General features: G+C 44.6%; 2 protein-coding genes across 4 annotated transcripts; one reads left to right on the top strand and one right to left on the bottom strand.

Annotated features, from left to right (window-relative positions):
• The first annotated feature begins 279 nt into the window (after positions 1-279).
• On the top strand, positions 280-3,887 carry LOC125550876 (serine carboxypeptidase-like 42). The gene is made up of 10 exons (XM_048713986.1): positions 280-606; positions 1,580-1,687; positions 1,791-1,883; positions 1,969-2,061; positions 2,152-2,237; positions 2,330-2,608; positions 2,694-2,827; positions 2,975-3,067; positions 3,177-3,294; positions 3,391-3,887. Exons 1-10 carry the CDS (start codon positions 360-362, stop codon positions 3,556-3,558), a joined length of 1,419 nt encoding a protein of 472 aa, XP_048569943.1. The 5' UTR covers positions 280-359; the 3' UTR covers positions 3,559-3,887.
• LOC125550875 (pentatricopeptide repeat-containing protein At3g12770-like) lies at positions 3,445-7,318 on the bottom strand. 3 transcript variants are annotated; one of them, XM_048713984.1, is made up of 3 exons: positions 5,251-7,318; positions 4,046-4,178; positions 3,445-3,576 (listed from the first exon to the last, which is right to left on the bottom strand). In XM_048713984.1, exon 1 carries the CDS (start codon positions 7,224-7,226, stop codon positions 5,769-5,771), a length of 1,458 nt encoding a protein of 485 aa, XP_048569941.1. In that variant the 5' UTR covers positions 7,227-7,318; the 3' UTR covers positions 3,445-3,576; positions 4,046-4,178; positions 5,251-5,768. The 3 variants fall into 3 exon arrangements, with proteins under 3 accessions (XP_048569941.1, XP_048569942.1, XP_048569940.1); XM_048713985.1 differs by lacking the exons at positions 3,445-3,576; positions 4,046-4,178 and adding an exon at positions 4,791-5,172; XM_048713983.1 differs by lacking the exons at positions 3,445-3,576; positions 4,046-4,178 and adding an exon at positions 4,791-5,151.
• Between the last annotated feature and the right edge of the window lie 7,316 nt (positions 7,319-14,634).

The following is a 14,634-nucleotide window of genomic DNA, read 5'->3' as shown; positions in this document are numbered from 1 at the left end:
CTCAAAAGATAGTCTAGATTCATCACCTTGTGACAACATGTATCATATACATACATCCTCCAAAATCACAAATAAGGGTTCAATTCAAGAGACAATATTAGTACAGCATTTTTCCAGCACCGCCCAATTTATCATCTTCTCTTAACTCAGAATCTTAAACAAAAGGAAACAATGGAATCCAGACCTAAACCCGCAACAACCTACGAACTAAAAATCCGCGCTGTTTCCACGTCAGGGGCGGAAAAGCTGCGTGCCCCCGGTATATATCCCCAGAACTCTCGACCCAAGAACCCAGCCCACCTCCCCCTCCTACCTCACTCGTCCTCCCAATTCCCGTTACTCTCGAGGTCATCGCAGCAATGGCGGGCTCCTGGCGAGCCGCGGCGCTGGCGGTGGCGATGGTTTGTTTCGTCGCCAGCAGCTGCGTGCTCGGGTTCCCGGAGGAGGATTTGGTGGGGCGGCTGCCCGGGCAGCCCGCCGTGGGGTTCAGGCAGTTCGCCGGGTACGTGGACGTCGACGTCAAGGCCGGGAGGAGCCTCTTCTACTACTTCGCGGAGGCGCAGGACAACGCCGCCGGCAGGCCGCTCACGCTCTGGCTCAACGGAGGTCAGTACCTACTCGCTACTGCTTCCTCGTCTTCCCATGCCTTCTCTTCTCCGCGGCCCGCTCTGCTCTTGGGCTGTCACTCTCTGATCTCCAGAGCGTTCTGTAGGAGTTTCTTCGGCCAGTTTGCCCAGCAGCGTCGGCCTTTGTGCCGTGGTCCTTGTTTTGTTTTGCTTCAGAATTATGTTCGCATCTAAATTTTCTCGCTCGATTCGAGAGGCAACAGTGGCATGCACTGCCTTAGTTTGGTAGAAAATGTGTTTAAAGTAGTACACTTCTATGTGCACGGTTGATTAGCTCGCGGCTTTAGCGGTTGGGAGTTAGGACGACGCAGGAATTTCCACCTGATCTGCATTTCATCTTACACACTCAGCCTTCACAGCGACTTTGTTTTTTCTGCCTGGATCTCGAGAGTTTCTGGAAATCATTTTGGTTTCCCAAAACTGTTTTAAATAAACTATTTAGTTGGGTTTTTTTCAAAAAAAATACTATGGTGTTGGAATTTTCATGGCTAATAATAGCACTGTTGCATTAGTGGCCTGATGAGTAGAGCATACTAAACTAGTCAATACCTTGGTACCTTTTCCTCCTCTACTGTACCTTTCTTGCACGTTGAGTGCTGGTTCACCCATCAGGGGTCATATGATGACAGGCAGTGTTTCCTCAACTGGAAACACAAACAACTTGCTCCCATTCGCTAATCGTCATCTGCTCCACACCTGCCAAGGAAAAAATTAATCAGTTTTGTGAGTATCTTTGAGGTCACCATGTTCCCTTGGACCCTTGCCTCATTGGGCTTTGTGTGTTGTGGTCCTTGAGGATTTTTAAAAGCAGTGAGGCATCATTTGGTAAAAAAAAGAAAAAAAAAGATGCTTCTTTCTTTGATGTAACAGTACCTTGCTACACTACGATGTACTACACATATGGAAATGTGATTGCTAACTGTATGTTGCTGCAAAATTTCACTGGCGTTCAGGTCCTGGCTGTTCTTCGGTTGGAGGCGGCGCGTTTACGGAGCTCGGCCCGTTTTATCCCAGAGGAGATGGCAGAGGCCTTCGGTTAAACAAGAAGTCGTGGAATAAAGGTTGAGCTTTTGGCAACCATCTCTCTGATCACATGTTTCAGTGAAAGAAAGTGTACATCTTACTAACTCTTCAGTTGTTTTACCTTTGTTGTTAATTTTGCAGTGTCCAATCTTCTATTTGTTGAATCACCCGCTGGAGTTGGATGGTCCTACTCCAACACTTCGTCAGACTACAATACAGGAGATGCACGGACCGGTAAACCGATGCGATCTTGTGACATCGCAGGATACCGGTTAGCCTGAACACATCAATCTAACCGTATGTTTCTTTAATTATGCAGCTAATGATATGTACAAATTTCTGTTGGGATGGTATAAGAAGTTCCCGGAGTACAGATCAAGCAGCTTACTTCTTTCGGGAGAGAGCTATGCAGGTTAGAAAGCATTTCAAGTTCTACTTCAGGAATATGCGTTTCGATTGCCTCCCTTCTATGGCGACTGATTCTGCGCTAATGATAATGCAGGGCATTATATACCGCAACTCACCGACGTCCTTCTCACACACAATGAGAAATCTAAGGGTTTTAAGTTCAATATCAAGGGGGTAGCTGTAAGTAGTCAAGCATAGCCTGGTCATGTCTTGAATCAACTATGTTCTACTTACTACTACTGTTTTGCTGACTCTGAGATTACCTTGAGTAGATCGGGAATCCGTTACTCAAGCTTGACAGGGATGTCCCCGCGACATATGAGTACTTCTGGTCCCATGGTATGATATCCGATGAGATATTTCTGGCCATAAACAAGGGTTGTGATTTTGAGGATTACACATTCGGTAGCCCCCACAATGAGAGCAAGTCATGCAATGATGCCATTGCGGAGGCAAATGCTGTAGTTGGACAATATGTCAACAACTATGATGTCATTCTCGACGTCTGTTACCCATCGATTGTGATGCAGGAGCTACGACTGCGCAAATATGTATGCTTGTTTCCTCATGGATGGTACATGATATTTACATCAAAACCTTTGATTGCTGTTGTGACTAGTTCTTTGTGCAACCTAGGTGACCAAGATCAGTTTAGGAGTGGATGTTTGCATGTCATATGAAAGGTACTTCTACTTCAATCTTCCAGAAGTGCAGCATGCTCTTCATGCTAATAGAACACATCTACCTTATGGCTGGGGCATGTGCAGTGAGTAAGTGCTTCTATTGCTACTTCTGCCAAATACATATGTTGGTCCTTTCAGTAATAAATATGTAAAGAGAGAAGAGAGTGTCAGAGTAAATGAACTGCTCATCTTTGCAACTCAAACTCACATGGATCATCTAAAATCATGTCCCAGTGTGCTGAATTACACCGATAAGGATGGTAACATCAACATCTTGCCTTTACTTCAGAGAATAGTGGAACATAACATACCAGTTTGGATATTCAGGTAAATAACTTACCTTTTCATACTCCCATATACCAGTCTGAGTTTTTTTTTCAGATAATTTGTTTCGTTCCGTGTGGAATTTGTTATGACATTGTGAATTACATTACAGCGGCGATCAAGACTCTGTGGTGCCCCTCTTGGGCTCCCGAACCCTTGTGCGAGAGCTAGCTCATGACATGGGGTTGCCTGTCACAGTTCCGTACAGTACTTGGTTCCGCAAAGGCCAGGTATACTTCTATGCCATGAATACAAGTTGAATTACAGATGCCAAATTTGATGATATAAAACATGAATGTAACATCTGTTGCTCTTTGGTTTTCAAGGTTGGAGGCTGGACAACAGAGTACGGTAATCTTCTGACCTTTGCAACAGTGCGGGGCGCATCTCACATGGTGCCATTTGCACAGCCAGACCGAGCTCTCGGCCTATTTCGCTCATTTGTGCTTGGACAGAGGCTCCCAAACACAACCTATCCACCCATTGGCGACTAAGTGTACCTATAAAAGCAGCTGGATATAGAAAAAAATAGCTTAGGATTTTTCAGTCTTGCTACAAGAGTTCAGTTCTCAAGGATGTATAAGTTGATCAATAAGTTCTTGATTCTTTAGAAAGAATGGAAAAGTAATGCATGCTGGCAAGTATGATCTTTATCAGGATTATTAGATTGCATCCCTCAAAACCTGGAACGCAGATTCCAGAGTAATTTGTACAAGCAATTATGTCGATGTAGTTAATTTGGTGCGCACTTGCAAATGTAACTCTGCCTAAATCATCTCATCGGTCCACACCAAATGAATGTTAAAAAGGTTCGTTAAGAGGATAATGTTGGCAGTGAAGTGACATGATTTACTTTCTTGTTGCTAACGGAATGCTGGTATGGTTTGCTGATCTTATTGAAAAAGCCCAAACTTATTCAACACCTTATCCATGATTATTTTTTTTACTCAAGACAATGTAACAAACTTCTACTGAAGTTACCTGCTACCATGCTGTGGTGGGCTCACCTACCGACTGTGCCAGTCGGCAGGGCAGTTCCTTGCCTTAATCAGGGTTATTTTTGAACAAATTCTGCTTGACCAGTGAGCAAGGACACAAGGTCCAGAAAGTAGAACTGCATCAAGAGTAAAATATTCAAGCTAATCTGCATCGAAGGACACAAAGAATACATTGCAATGGTAGTTTAAGACCTGGAAAACAACACATAGAAGCTGCCCCAGTTGGAGACTGGGTGTCTCTTTGCTCCCCAAAGGCCAAAAGCCGACAGTAACAATATTTTTCTTATACATTAAAAAAACTATGTTTGTTGTTCTTGGGCAGTCCCAAATTGCTGTCATGAAGTGAATCTGGACGGTATCAACGAGGTGACAGGTGATCATCTTGGCACCATTTACATTAACAACTCTATAGTAGGGTAACAAAGTATGACCATTAAAGAACAATGTTTAACTTGAATGGAAACAATAAGAGTTGTATCTTCCTTTGGAAAGCTGTACAGAGTATAAACATAGATATAGTAATATTTATAATATACATAGCCGTGTGTAGCCAAACTGGATTTTTCTTGTCTTTATTAATGCTCTGATCTTGACTGAAAATATTAACCATGAATCCCTACCCTGCCAGCAATAAGATTCCAGTGTTATACTATATATTCCTATGTTAATACACTAAGAAGAAAGCCACCCCAAAGGGTACACAACTTTACAAAGTATACAGCAGTACCTCAATACTCATACTGACTGAAATCTGGCCAGCCAACATAGTGACTACAACCATGGTCAAAGCAATAAGTGGATAGTTCATTTATTTGCCCATCATCAGAGGGAAAAGAAATTGTCCAGAAGACTGAACTTAATTACAGATAAAGGGTCTAAGCAAAAGAACCACTGATTAGTTTACAAAATCTGATTATAATCATGCACCCAGGCACAAAAACTCATGGTGACTGTACCAATCTCTTTCTGGATGTTACAGCTTGATTAAAATGGCCAGTTGGTCACTGCCTTCATCGCTTTGCCCCCAAGCAAATTCTTTCTTGCTACTGTCTATGGGCCTAATGATTCTCTTTGTGATGTCCACATATTCTGCCATGAAATTTTGTATCACTGGTGGCAGTAGATTCAGTGCAGACTATAGAATTCCAACAAGAATTGAAACTTAATAAAAATATAACATAATTTTACCTTCAGTTTAGATGTGCTTTGTCAGCTTCAAAGCAGATGACTGAAGAACATAATGCTCACTCTTTCCAGTTGCAATTTTTCTTGTATCCCAGCTTGCCGCCATTAACAAATTTTGCATGCAACTGCTTTTGCCGCACTTCAGAACATGTGATTCATGTGTTATACAATCAGATCAGATATGTGGTACACTAGTACAACTGTGGAAGTCACTTCAGAGCAGACAGCCGTAGCCTCAAACTGAAGAACCAGCATCATTCTCACCCAATCACCGCTTCATCCTCACAGCATCTTGGTTCAGATATTGGCCACAAAAATATTCAAGGCCACGAGCGTCCACATTTACCAGAACTCCTTCATTGATTAAAAGAATTGCTCATGTGAACTCATGACAGCAATTAAGGCTGGTTACTGCTTTATCCTCAAACCAATATCTGACTGCCGTAGTACATGACTTAACCATACCAACTTCAGTGCTAAGTCGGCTTGTACTACTGGTCAGCATGCTCATATTCAGATTCTCAATTGCCCATATCCTTACGTAACCGATCTAAAATCCAAAACATTTTTCTCCTCAAATAACTCGGGATACTCCCTTGGTAAAAGGCATGAGCTCTTCCCTTCACATCAACCCAGCTGCAACCAGGCGTCTTCACCATGCCAAGTTCCCTCATCCTTAATCTTAATCCTGCAACACCATCAGACTGACCAACTGCACCATAAATTCCACAGAGAGTGATATAGTTACTGACATTGCTTTTTTCTAACTCAAACAGCCTATATGCTGCAATCTCTCCAACATCGACATTATTATGCATGGCGCAAGCAGAGAGTAGAGCTCCCCATGCAGTAGCGCAAGGTTCCATAGGCATCTTCTTTATAAGCCCGATAGCTTCTTCAATGGCTCCAGCACGCCCCAAGAGGTCCACCATACATGCATAGTGCTCAGAAGTGGGCTCTACACCATGAACCTTCCTCATTGACTCGAAGATCATCCGGCCGTCAGTCACGAGCCCTGAGTGGCTGCAACTTGAAAGGACAGATGTGAAGGTGATACAGTTCGGCTTCACTCTCTGAGATAACATCTCCTCGTACACATGCAATGCCTCTTTTCCCTTTCCATGGACACCATAGCAAGATATCAGTGTCGACCAGCTCACCACATTCCTCTCCTGCATGCCTGCAAACACTGCTTGTGACGCGTCCACGTGCCCGCACTTTGCATACATGTCGATCAACGCGTTCCCAATTGGGACATCCAAATCAAATGCAAGGCTTCGCACCATCCTACCATGTATTTCTCTCCCCTTCATCATCTCCCCTTCCTTTCCACAGACATTTAGCACGCTCGGCACAGCCCGCAGATCCCTCGCCATGTTCACCGCCTCCACCTGAGCCCTTCTGAAGAGCTCAAGGGTTTCAGCTGTCATCCCGGCCCTTGCATAAGCAGTTACCATGCAATTCCACACAACAGAGTCTCTTTCTGGCATCTCGTCGAACACCCTCACTGCATTGACCAGGAGACCAGCCTTGGCGTACATGTCAAGAAGTGCGCTGGAAACAACAAGATTGGAGAGAAATCCTAATTGGACGGTAAATCCATGGAGTGCAGCGCCAAGAAGCGGCTCCCGGAGCTCAGCGCACGCCCGGAGCGCTGCTGGGACAGCATAGCAGTCAGGGCGGAAACCGGCGTCGAGGAGGCCAGAGAGTAGTTGGAGAGCTAAGAGGGGTGGGGAGGCGGCAAGGAGGATGTTGTACGCGTGCATGGACGGAGAAGGCATCGCGTCGAACACCTTGCGGGCGCTAGGGAGCGCAGCGCAGCGACAATAGAGCAGGACCAGGTCCGTCTCGAGGGTGGCCTGGGGTAGGTGGCCACCAACGAGAGCCTGTGCGTGGAGCTTCGCGCCGGCGGTTAGAGCCTTAGCGGCGGCGCAGCGCCGAACGAGGTCGGAGAGACGGCCGGCGTTAGGCGGCGGCATCTTGAAGGCCGCCCGCTTTGAGGTGTACAGTGCTGCTTCGGTTTTTTTGGGGGAGTGGGGCAACTCCAGCGCCTCACTCACGAGCAGGTGGTCGGGCAAGGCTTCTATGCGTCCGGCTCCGTTTTTTTTTTTCGGTTTTCACCGATTTATGTGCAATTTTCAGGCGTTTTTACTAACTAAAGTCCAATAAATATTATCATAATTGGCCATTACCGATTGCGTCAACACATAATGCCTCCAGGGTACACCCATCCTTTCGATACTTCTTTTCATCGGCGGCGGTTGCTGTTCTGATGCGCTGGTTATGGGACGACGACTTCCCGACTGTCTATTACAACAATATTTGTCCGGCTCCGACGATGAAGGGCCGATGACAGCGGCGCGCCTTCGAATCGCTTCAGTGCTTGTAGTCGTCGTTAGGTGATTTACGGACCTAGATGTAAATTTTACTTCTAGTGTTTTTTTATACTACCTTGACAGTTAATGAATAGACCAGAAGTTTTCTCACAAAAAAAGTTATAGGAAAGCAATTTTTTTACTTATACGAGTGTTTAAAAATATATAGAAAAAGACAAGCCTTGAAATAACCAAATAGCTAATAGCAGACATGGTTCTCATTTCTTTCCCCAGCTCCTCTCCTTTTCTCCTCAGACAACACCGTCGGTCAGGATGAAAATGGGAGGGGAGCTTGAGTCGTCCCTATACATAGTAGCTTCATGCTAGTAGTTACCTTATGAGTGTTTTCCTTAGTGCCATTGTGGAGTTTCTCATGGGCGCATGCAGGTTGCGTCCAATAGTCTTCCATCTCTTCTATCGGTCGTATTCATCGGTGGAAGCCAACTACTGGAGGTGATTTGGCAAGAGGTCCTTCAATAAACTCGACGGTGGGCTAGAACGGTTTGATATAGAGGCCTTCTCTTTCCGTCCTTGTGGAGGTGGAAGGAGAGAAGGGGTGGATTCGGCTTTGGTTCCTTCATATATATATATCTAGTGCACCTAAGGGTAAAAAAGAGTTGGCTTCGATGATTTTTGTCAGCTAAAGTTGTGGATTCAAAGACAAGAAGTTTCCAGTGTGCGACTTTGGATGGCAAGAGTATATCACTAGGTGTTTTGTTGATTGCCACGTCCAACCGGAATGTCATGAATAAGGATTTTCATCTTGATTATCGAGACCAAACAATGGAGTCCAACACAATAGCAAGGAGAAAAATGTATTCAACGAGATAACAACCCAAGTTCGTCACTTCCAAACCCGACCAGTAAAGGTGGGGACTAGAGTTTTTACCTCGAGCATGAAGTGATGCTCCAATCACCATCTCGCGATGCATTTTTTGATAGTTGCACAAATGAATGCTCCATGCCAAGTCAAAAAGGCACTAGATGAAAAGGCAGCGGGCCCCTTGTGGCGAAGCCTAGCACCGTTGCGATCACCATGTCAGCCTTGCAGGTTGCAAATGGCAGCGCCAGCGTCACATCGCCGCGCAATACCGACATGATGTCTGGGCCAACTAGTCGTCACTGTCCAAAGTTGAGGCCTTCGACTCCTATTTGGCCATGGACGCTGGCGAGAAGAGGGCTTAAGAGTGCTCAGATGAGGTTGTCCATCTCCATGGAGATGTCCACCATCGACATCAACATTCGACAGCCCCAAGTTCGCCACAAAAATCACCTCTCTAGTAACGGCTCGCCGCCACCATGATAGCGGGATGCGGGAACATGGACGAGGAGAAAGGTGAGGATAAAAGAGAGGGACATGCGATTTGGCCACAATCATTGCGAGGAACTTCATTGGAGAGATGTTTTGTCGGGGAGGAAAATCATCGATCCTCATCTTCCAAATTGGGCACTCACTATTAGAGCTGGAGGCGCGACTGCTGGGTGCCGGGCCAGGGTGACATGAGGGATGCTAGGTGCTGGGCGGGGCAGTGCTGATGGGCCCAACCATGGGGGCGCTGGTGTCATTCGTCGATCGCGTCCGCCTCCACTTACTTATCGGCGCTCATGCGTCCGCTTGAGCTAGGGTTCATAGCTGAAGGAAATATGCCCTAGAGGCAATAATAAAGTTATTATTTATTTCCTTATATCATGATAAATGTTTATTATTCATGCTAGAATTGTATTATCCGGAAACATAATACATGTGTGAATACATAGACAAACAGAGTGTCACTAGTATGCCTCTACTTGACTAGCTCGTTAATCGAAGATGGTTATGTTTCCTAACCATGAACAAAAGAGTTATTATTTGATTAACGGGATCACATCATTAGAAGAATGATGTGATTGACATGACCCATTCCATTAGCTTAGCACCCGATCGTTTAGTATGTTGCTATTGCTTTCTTCATGACTTATACATGTTCCTATGACTATGAGATTATGCAACTCCCGTTTGCCGGAGGAACACTTTGTGTGCTACCAAACGTCACAACGTAACTGGGTGATTATAAAGGAGCTCTACAGGTGTCTCCAAAGGTACATGTTGGGTTGGCGTATTTCGAGATTAGGATTTGTCACTCCGATTGTCGGAGAGGTATCTCTGGGCCCTCTCGGTAATGCACATCACATAAGCCTTGCAAGCATTGCAACTAATGGGTTAGTTGTGAGATGATGTATTACGGAATGAGTAAAGAGACTTGCCGGTAACGAGATTGAACTAGGTATTAAGATACCGACGATCGAATCTCGGGCAAGTAACATACCGATGACAAAGGGAACACCGTATGTTGTTATGCGGTCTGACCGATAAAGATCTTCGTAGAATATGTGGGAGCCAATATGAGCATCCAGGTTCCGCTATTGGTTATTGACCGGAGACATGTCTCGGTCATGTCTACATTGTTCTCGAACCCGTAGGGTCCGCACGCTTAAGGTTTCGATGATAGTTATATTATGAGTTTATAAGTTTTGATGTACCGAAGGAGTTCGGAGTCCCGGATGAGATCTGGGACATGACGAGGAGTCTCGAAATGGTCGAGACGTAAAGATCGATATATTGGACGACTATACTCGGACATCGGAAAGGTTCCGAGTGATTCGGGTATTTTCGGAGGTACCAGGGAGTTACGGGAATACGAGGAAGAAGCAATGGGCCTTAGTGGGAAGGACCAGGAGGTGGCGCGCGCCCCTCCCAAGCCCAGTCTGAATTGGACAAGGGGTTTGGGGTGCGGCCCCTCCCTCCCTTCCTTCCCCTCTTCCCCCCTTTCCCCCTTCTCCTAGTTGGACTAGGAAAGGAGGAAACCTACTCCAACTAGGAGTAGGAATCCTACTCCACTGGCGCGCCCGTCCTAGGGTCGGCCTCCTCCCCCCTTGCTCCTTTATATACAGGGGCAGGGGGGCACCCCATGGACACACAAGTTGATCTTCATGATCGTTCTCTTAGCCGTGTGTGTTGCCCTCCTCAACCATAATCCTCGATAATATTGTAGCGGTGCTTAGGCGAAGCCCTGCGATAGTAGAACATTAAGATCGTCACCATGCCATCGTGCTGACGGAACTCTTCCCTGATACTTTGCTGGATCGGAGTCCGGGGATCGTCATCGAGCTAAACATGTGCTAGAACTCGGAGGTGCCGTAGTTTCGGTGCTTGATCAGTCGGGTCGTGAAGACATACGACTACACCAACCGCGTTGTCATAACGCTTCCGCTATCGGTCTACGAGGGTACGTCGACAACACTCTCCCCTCTCGTTGCTATGCATCACCATGATCTTGCGTGTGCGTATGAATTTTTTTGAAATTACTACGTTCCCCAACAATAGCCGCCACTTCGGTCAGCCCTCCAGCGACCCTCCAACCGACACCGCCGCCCGAATGAGTGTTGCCTGCCTCCTTTGCGGGCTCCGCCACTCGCATGATCGAGCTCCCTGTCACCTACGAGAGTATACGGTCTCCATCGATGTGCTCCGAAGAGAGAGACAGGGAGAGAGAGGGGGAGAGGGAGAGGGAGTGAGGCAGTGAGGGAGAGGGGAGTAGTAGGAGGAAGAGGACGAAGTCAACATGCCCATGTGGCACTTTTTTGCCAACTTAGCTCAATGGATGGGTTGGATCAGTTAATGAAGTCATCAAATCACTTAGCATTGTTCCATTATCAACTTTTGGCCACGATGATTTTTCCATGGTTTGTAAAGCGATGGCTTTCGCTAATGACACCTCTATTTACGGTGGTTCTATGCATTTGTCTTAACTACTTTCACAATGTACATAATTTTCCCCTAAAAATAAAACAATGTACATAATTTGTTATTTCGATAGAAATGTGAATCAACATGAAGATGATAGATTGGGTCTACTAACCCACGTTGTGGATGTCAAGTGATTCAGAGGTGTAGGAAGGAGCCCGAACACGCCAGCGGGTTAAGATGTTTCTGTTTTTTTACAAACTTCTCCTCCTTTATTCCTCTAGCAAAAACATGACATCGTTTACAAGTAATGGAAGCACCTCCGCAGGTGCAAAATCCATCCATACAGAAGGAGGAGAAAAATTAACCAGCCTAGAAAGTTCATGTGCTACTTTATTACACTCTCTATTACAATGATCATAAGATGCATGATTAAAATACAAGGACATGAAATAGCAATCATCAATAATTGCGCTTGTCACTGAAGAAGAATTGCCATCTCTCAGAGCTTCTATTATCTCCAGACTGTCCGAGTTGATCATGACCTTGCTACAACCCACAGTTCTGCCAAGATTTAGCCCAAACCTAACTGCCAAAGCTTCTGCTATGAAAGAATCATAGCATATGTATATTCTTTCATTAGCTGCCACTATCAATTTCTCGTTGTGACCATGAATAACTGCCCCCACAAATCCTTCAAGTAAATCTTGGTCAAATCCAGTGTCTATGTTTAATTTCATGTATCCCGGCGGCGGCTTCTGCCAAGCTTCTATAGGAACTTTAGCCTTTCATGAGCAGGCAATACTAAAATTTGTAGAAAGTCCACGTATAGCTAGAGCAATTTGCATAGGGTTCTGAATATCCTCTTCATGATAGATTTTTCGGTGTTCAAACCAAAGATCCACGCTGTGGTGGCTACTACTTCTCTCAATTTTGGAAACCCCAACATATGGACTTATGTTTCTTCCAAGTTTAACAGACCCCGCACTACTTCCTCGCCAGTTTTATACGTTGTACATCTCTTCTTTACCATATCATACATCCCCAATTGTCTCCAGACTTCTATTGATCTCCGACACTCAAAGAGGAAATGTCAAATACAATCCAGACCTTCCTTACATTCTGGACAATGGACCTTCACCCTCATATGCTTTGAAGTTAGGATCGCCCGGCACGGGATAGCGCTATGGAGGACCCGCCATATAAAAATTGGGAAAACTTTGTTTTTGCCACTCTAGTTTTTGCCCACTTTGCTTATGCCACTCTAGAATTTGACATCTCACTTTTGCCACTCTTAGCTTTTGACAATACATCACAAATGCCATTACGTGGCAAAAACGATAATTTTTCATTTCACTTTTGCCACTCTTAGCTTTTTGATATGTATCACAATTGCCACTCTGAAAATTTTGCTTTTGCCACGGAATGGCAAAAGTGATATATTGTCAAAAGCTAAGAGTGGAAAAGGTGAAATGTCAAATTCTAGAGTGGCATAAGCAAAGTTGGCAAAAACTAGAGTGGCAAAAACAAAGTTTTCCCATAAAAATTATAACCTTGGTTGGCCATTCTAGATTCCAAATCAAGTTCCACTTCTCATCCCGTACTGAAGATCCTGCATTGGTATGAATCATATGACCAAACTAAAAATTCCATTCAACTTGGTAAGCTAAATCCCGTTCTTGGTGGGATCCCAAGCAATGAAATCTGACATTTCATGTAAAGGTAGCGATATAGCAAGTATCCTCTAAGCATTCACATTCTAGAACCTTTGGTTCACCAATTGTGCGTCCCAATCACGTGTCACCGGATCAGTGAGATCATAGACTTGGGATATTAAATTATTACCTTGGATGGTCAAGACTTTTTTTGTTGGTGATCGAGGGATCCACGAGTCCTCCCATATATTCACCTTTTCTCCATATCCAATTCTCCATATGTACCCACATCTCAAAGTGTCCACACCAGCCATGATGCCTTGCCAAGTATATGATGATTTTTGTTTCAAAGTAGCACTTAAGAGATTGGTACGTCTCCAACGTATCTATAATTTTTTATTGTTCCATGCTATTATATTATCAATCTTGGATGTTTTATAATCATTTATAGTCATTTTATATTATTTTTTGGTACTAACCTATTGACATAGTGCCAAGTGCGAGTTGCCGTTTTTTGCATGTTTTTTACATCGCAGAAAATCAATACCAAACGGAGTCCAAATGCCACGAGACTTTATAGAGATTTTTTATGGACCAGAAGACACCTAATGGGCCAAGGCTGTGCCTGGGGGTGCTCCAAGGAGAGCACAATCCACCAGGGCGCGCCAGGAGGCCCAGGCGCGCCCTGGTGGGTTGTGCCCACCTCGGGTGCCCCCCGACTGCCTCTTTGCTCTATAACTACCTCAATATTCCAGAAACCCTAGGGGAGTCGACGAAAATCAATTACAGCAGCCGCAGAGTCTAGAACCACCAGATCCAATCTAGACACCATCACGGATGGGATTCACCACCTCCATTGGTGCCTCTCCGATGATGCTGAATAATTATTGAATAACATATTGAAAAATTATGATGATTGGACTCTTCTTGAACCACCGCCTAAACCCACTCCGAAGAAGAGGGGTATATTATATCTCAGTCCTGAAGATATGCAAGAGGCAAAGAAATCTATGAAGGAAAAAGGTATTAAAGCTGAGGATGTTAAAAATTTACCTCCTATTGAAGAAATACATGGACTTAATACACCACCACTGCCTAAGGTGGTAGAGGTAAATTCTCTTATGAAGTTCAGCGATAACGACAATCCTCACAATATGCATCCTAGTAAATGCCTTTATGAGTTTGAAAACTACATTAGAAAACAAGATCACTTCAATGCAAATGTAATGAAACAATTGAAATACAATTCTGATATGATTGCTCGCTTGAGTGACTTGTTATTTAGAATATCAAATGATGTTAGAGGTGTTGGAAATCATGCTTCTATGGTTCAAACTCAGTTGGAACAAGTTGCTAAATCTCAAAGAGAATTGCTTGATGAAATGAATAATAATATGCATGACTTTGCTGTTAGAGTTGCAACTAGAGGAGGTAAAATGACTCAGGAACCACTTTATCCTGAGGGGCACCCAAAAAGAATTGAACAAGATTCACAAAGAGCTAAGACTAGTGCACCTAGTCCTTCTAGAAAGGAAAAGGAAAAGAAAAATGATAGGACTTTGCATGCTCCTAGTGAACCTGAAATAGAAAAACCTCCTGACAATGATAATAAAGTTTCTATCTCTGATGCTGA

Source organism: Triticum urartu, chromosome 4, assembly GCF_003073215.2.
Source record: "Triticum urartu cultivar G1812 chromosome 4, Tu2.1, whole genome shotgun sequence".
NCBI classification, from domain to species: Eukaryota; Viridiplantae; Streptophyta; class Magnoliopsida; order Poales; family Poaceae; genus Triticum; species Triticum urartu.
The sequence above is the reverse complement of the archived record's forward strand: the minus strand, read 5'-3'. Positions and strand labels throughout refer to the sequence as shown.

Excerpts from the sequence above, each read along its gene's own strand:
- LOC125550876 (XM_048713986.1), top strand. The coding sequence starts at position 360 with ATGGCGGGCTCCTGGCGAGCCGCGGCGCTGGCGGTGGCGATGGTTTGT. Across the intron at positions 2,609-2,693 it reads AGCTACGACTGCGCAAATAT|GTGACCAAGATCAGTTTAGG; the intron begins GTATGCTTGTTT and ends TGTGCAACCTAG. Across the intron at positions 3,295-3,390 it reads CTTGGTTCCGCAAAGGCCAG|GTTGGAGGCTGGACAACAGA; the intron begins GTATACTTCTAT and ends TTGGTTTTCAAG.
- LOC125550875 (XM_048713984.1), bottom strand. The coding sequence starts at position 7,226 with ATGCCGCCGCCTAACGCCGGCCGTCTCTCCGACCTCGTTCGGCGCTGC.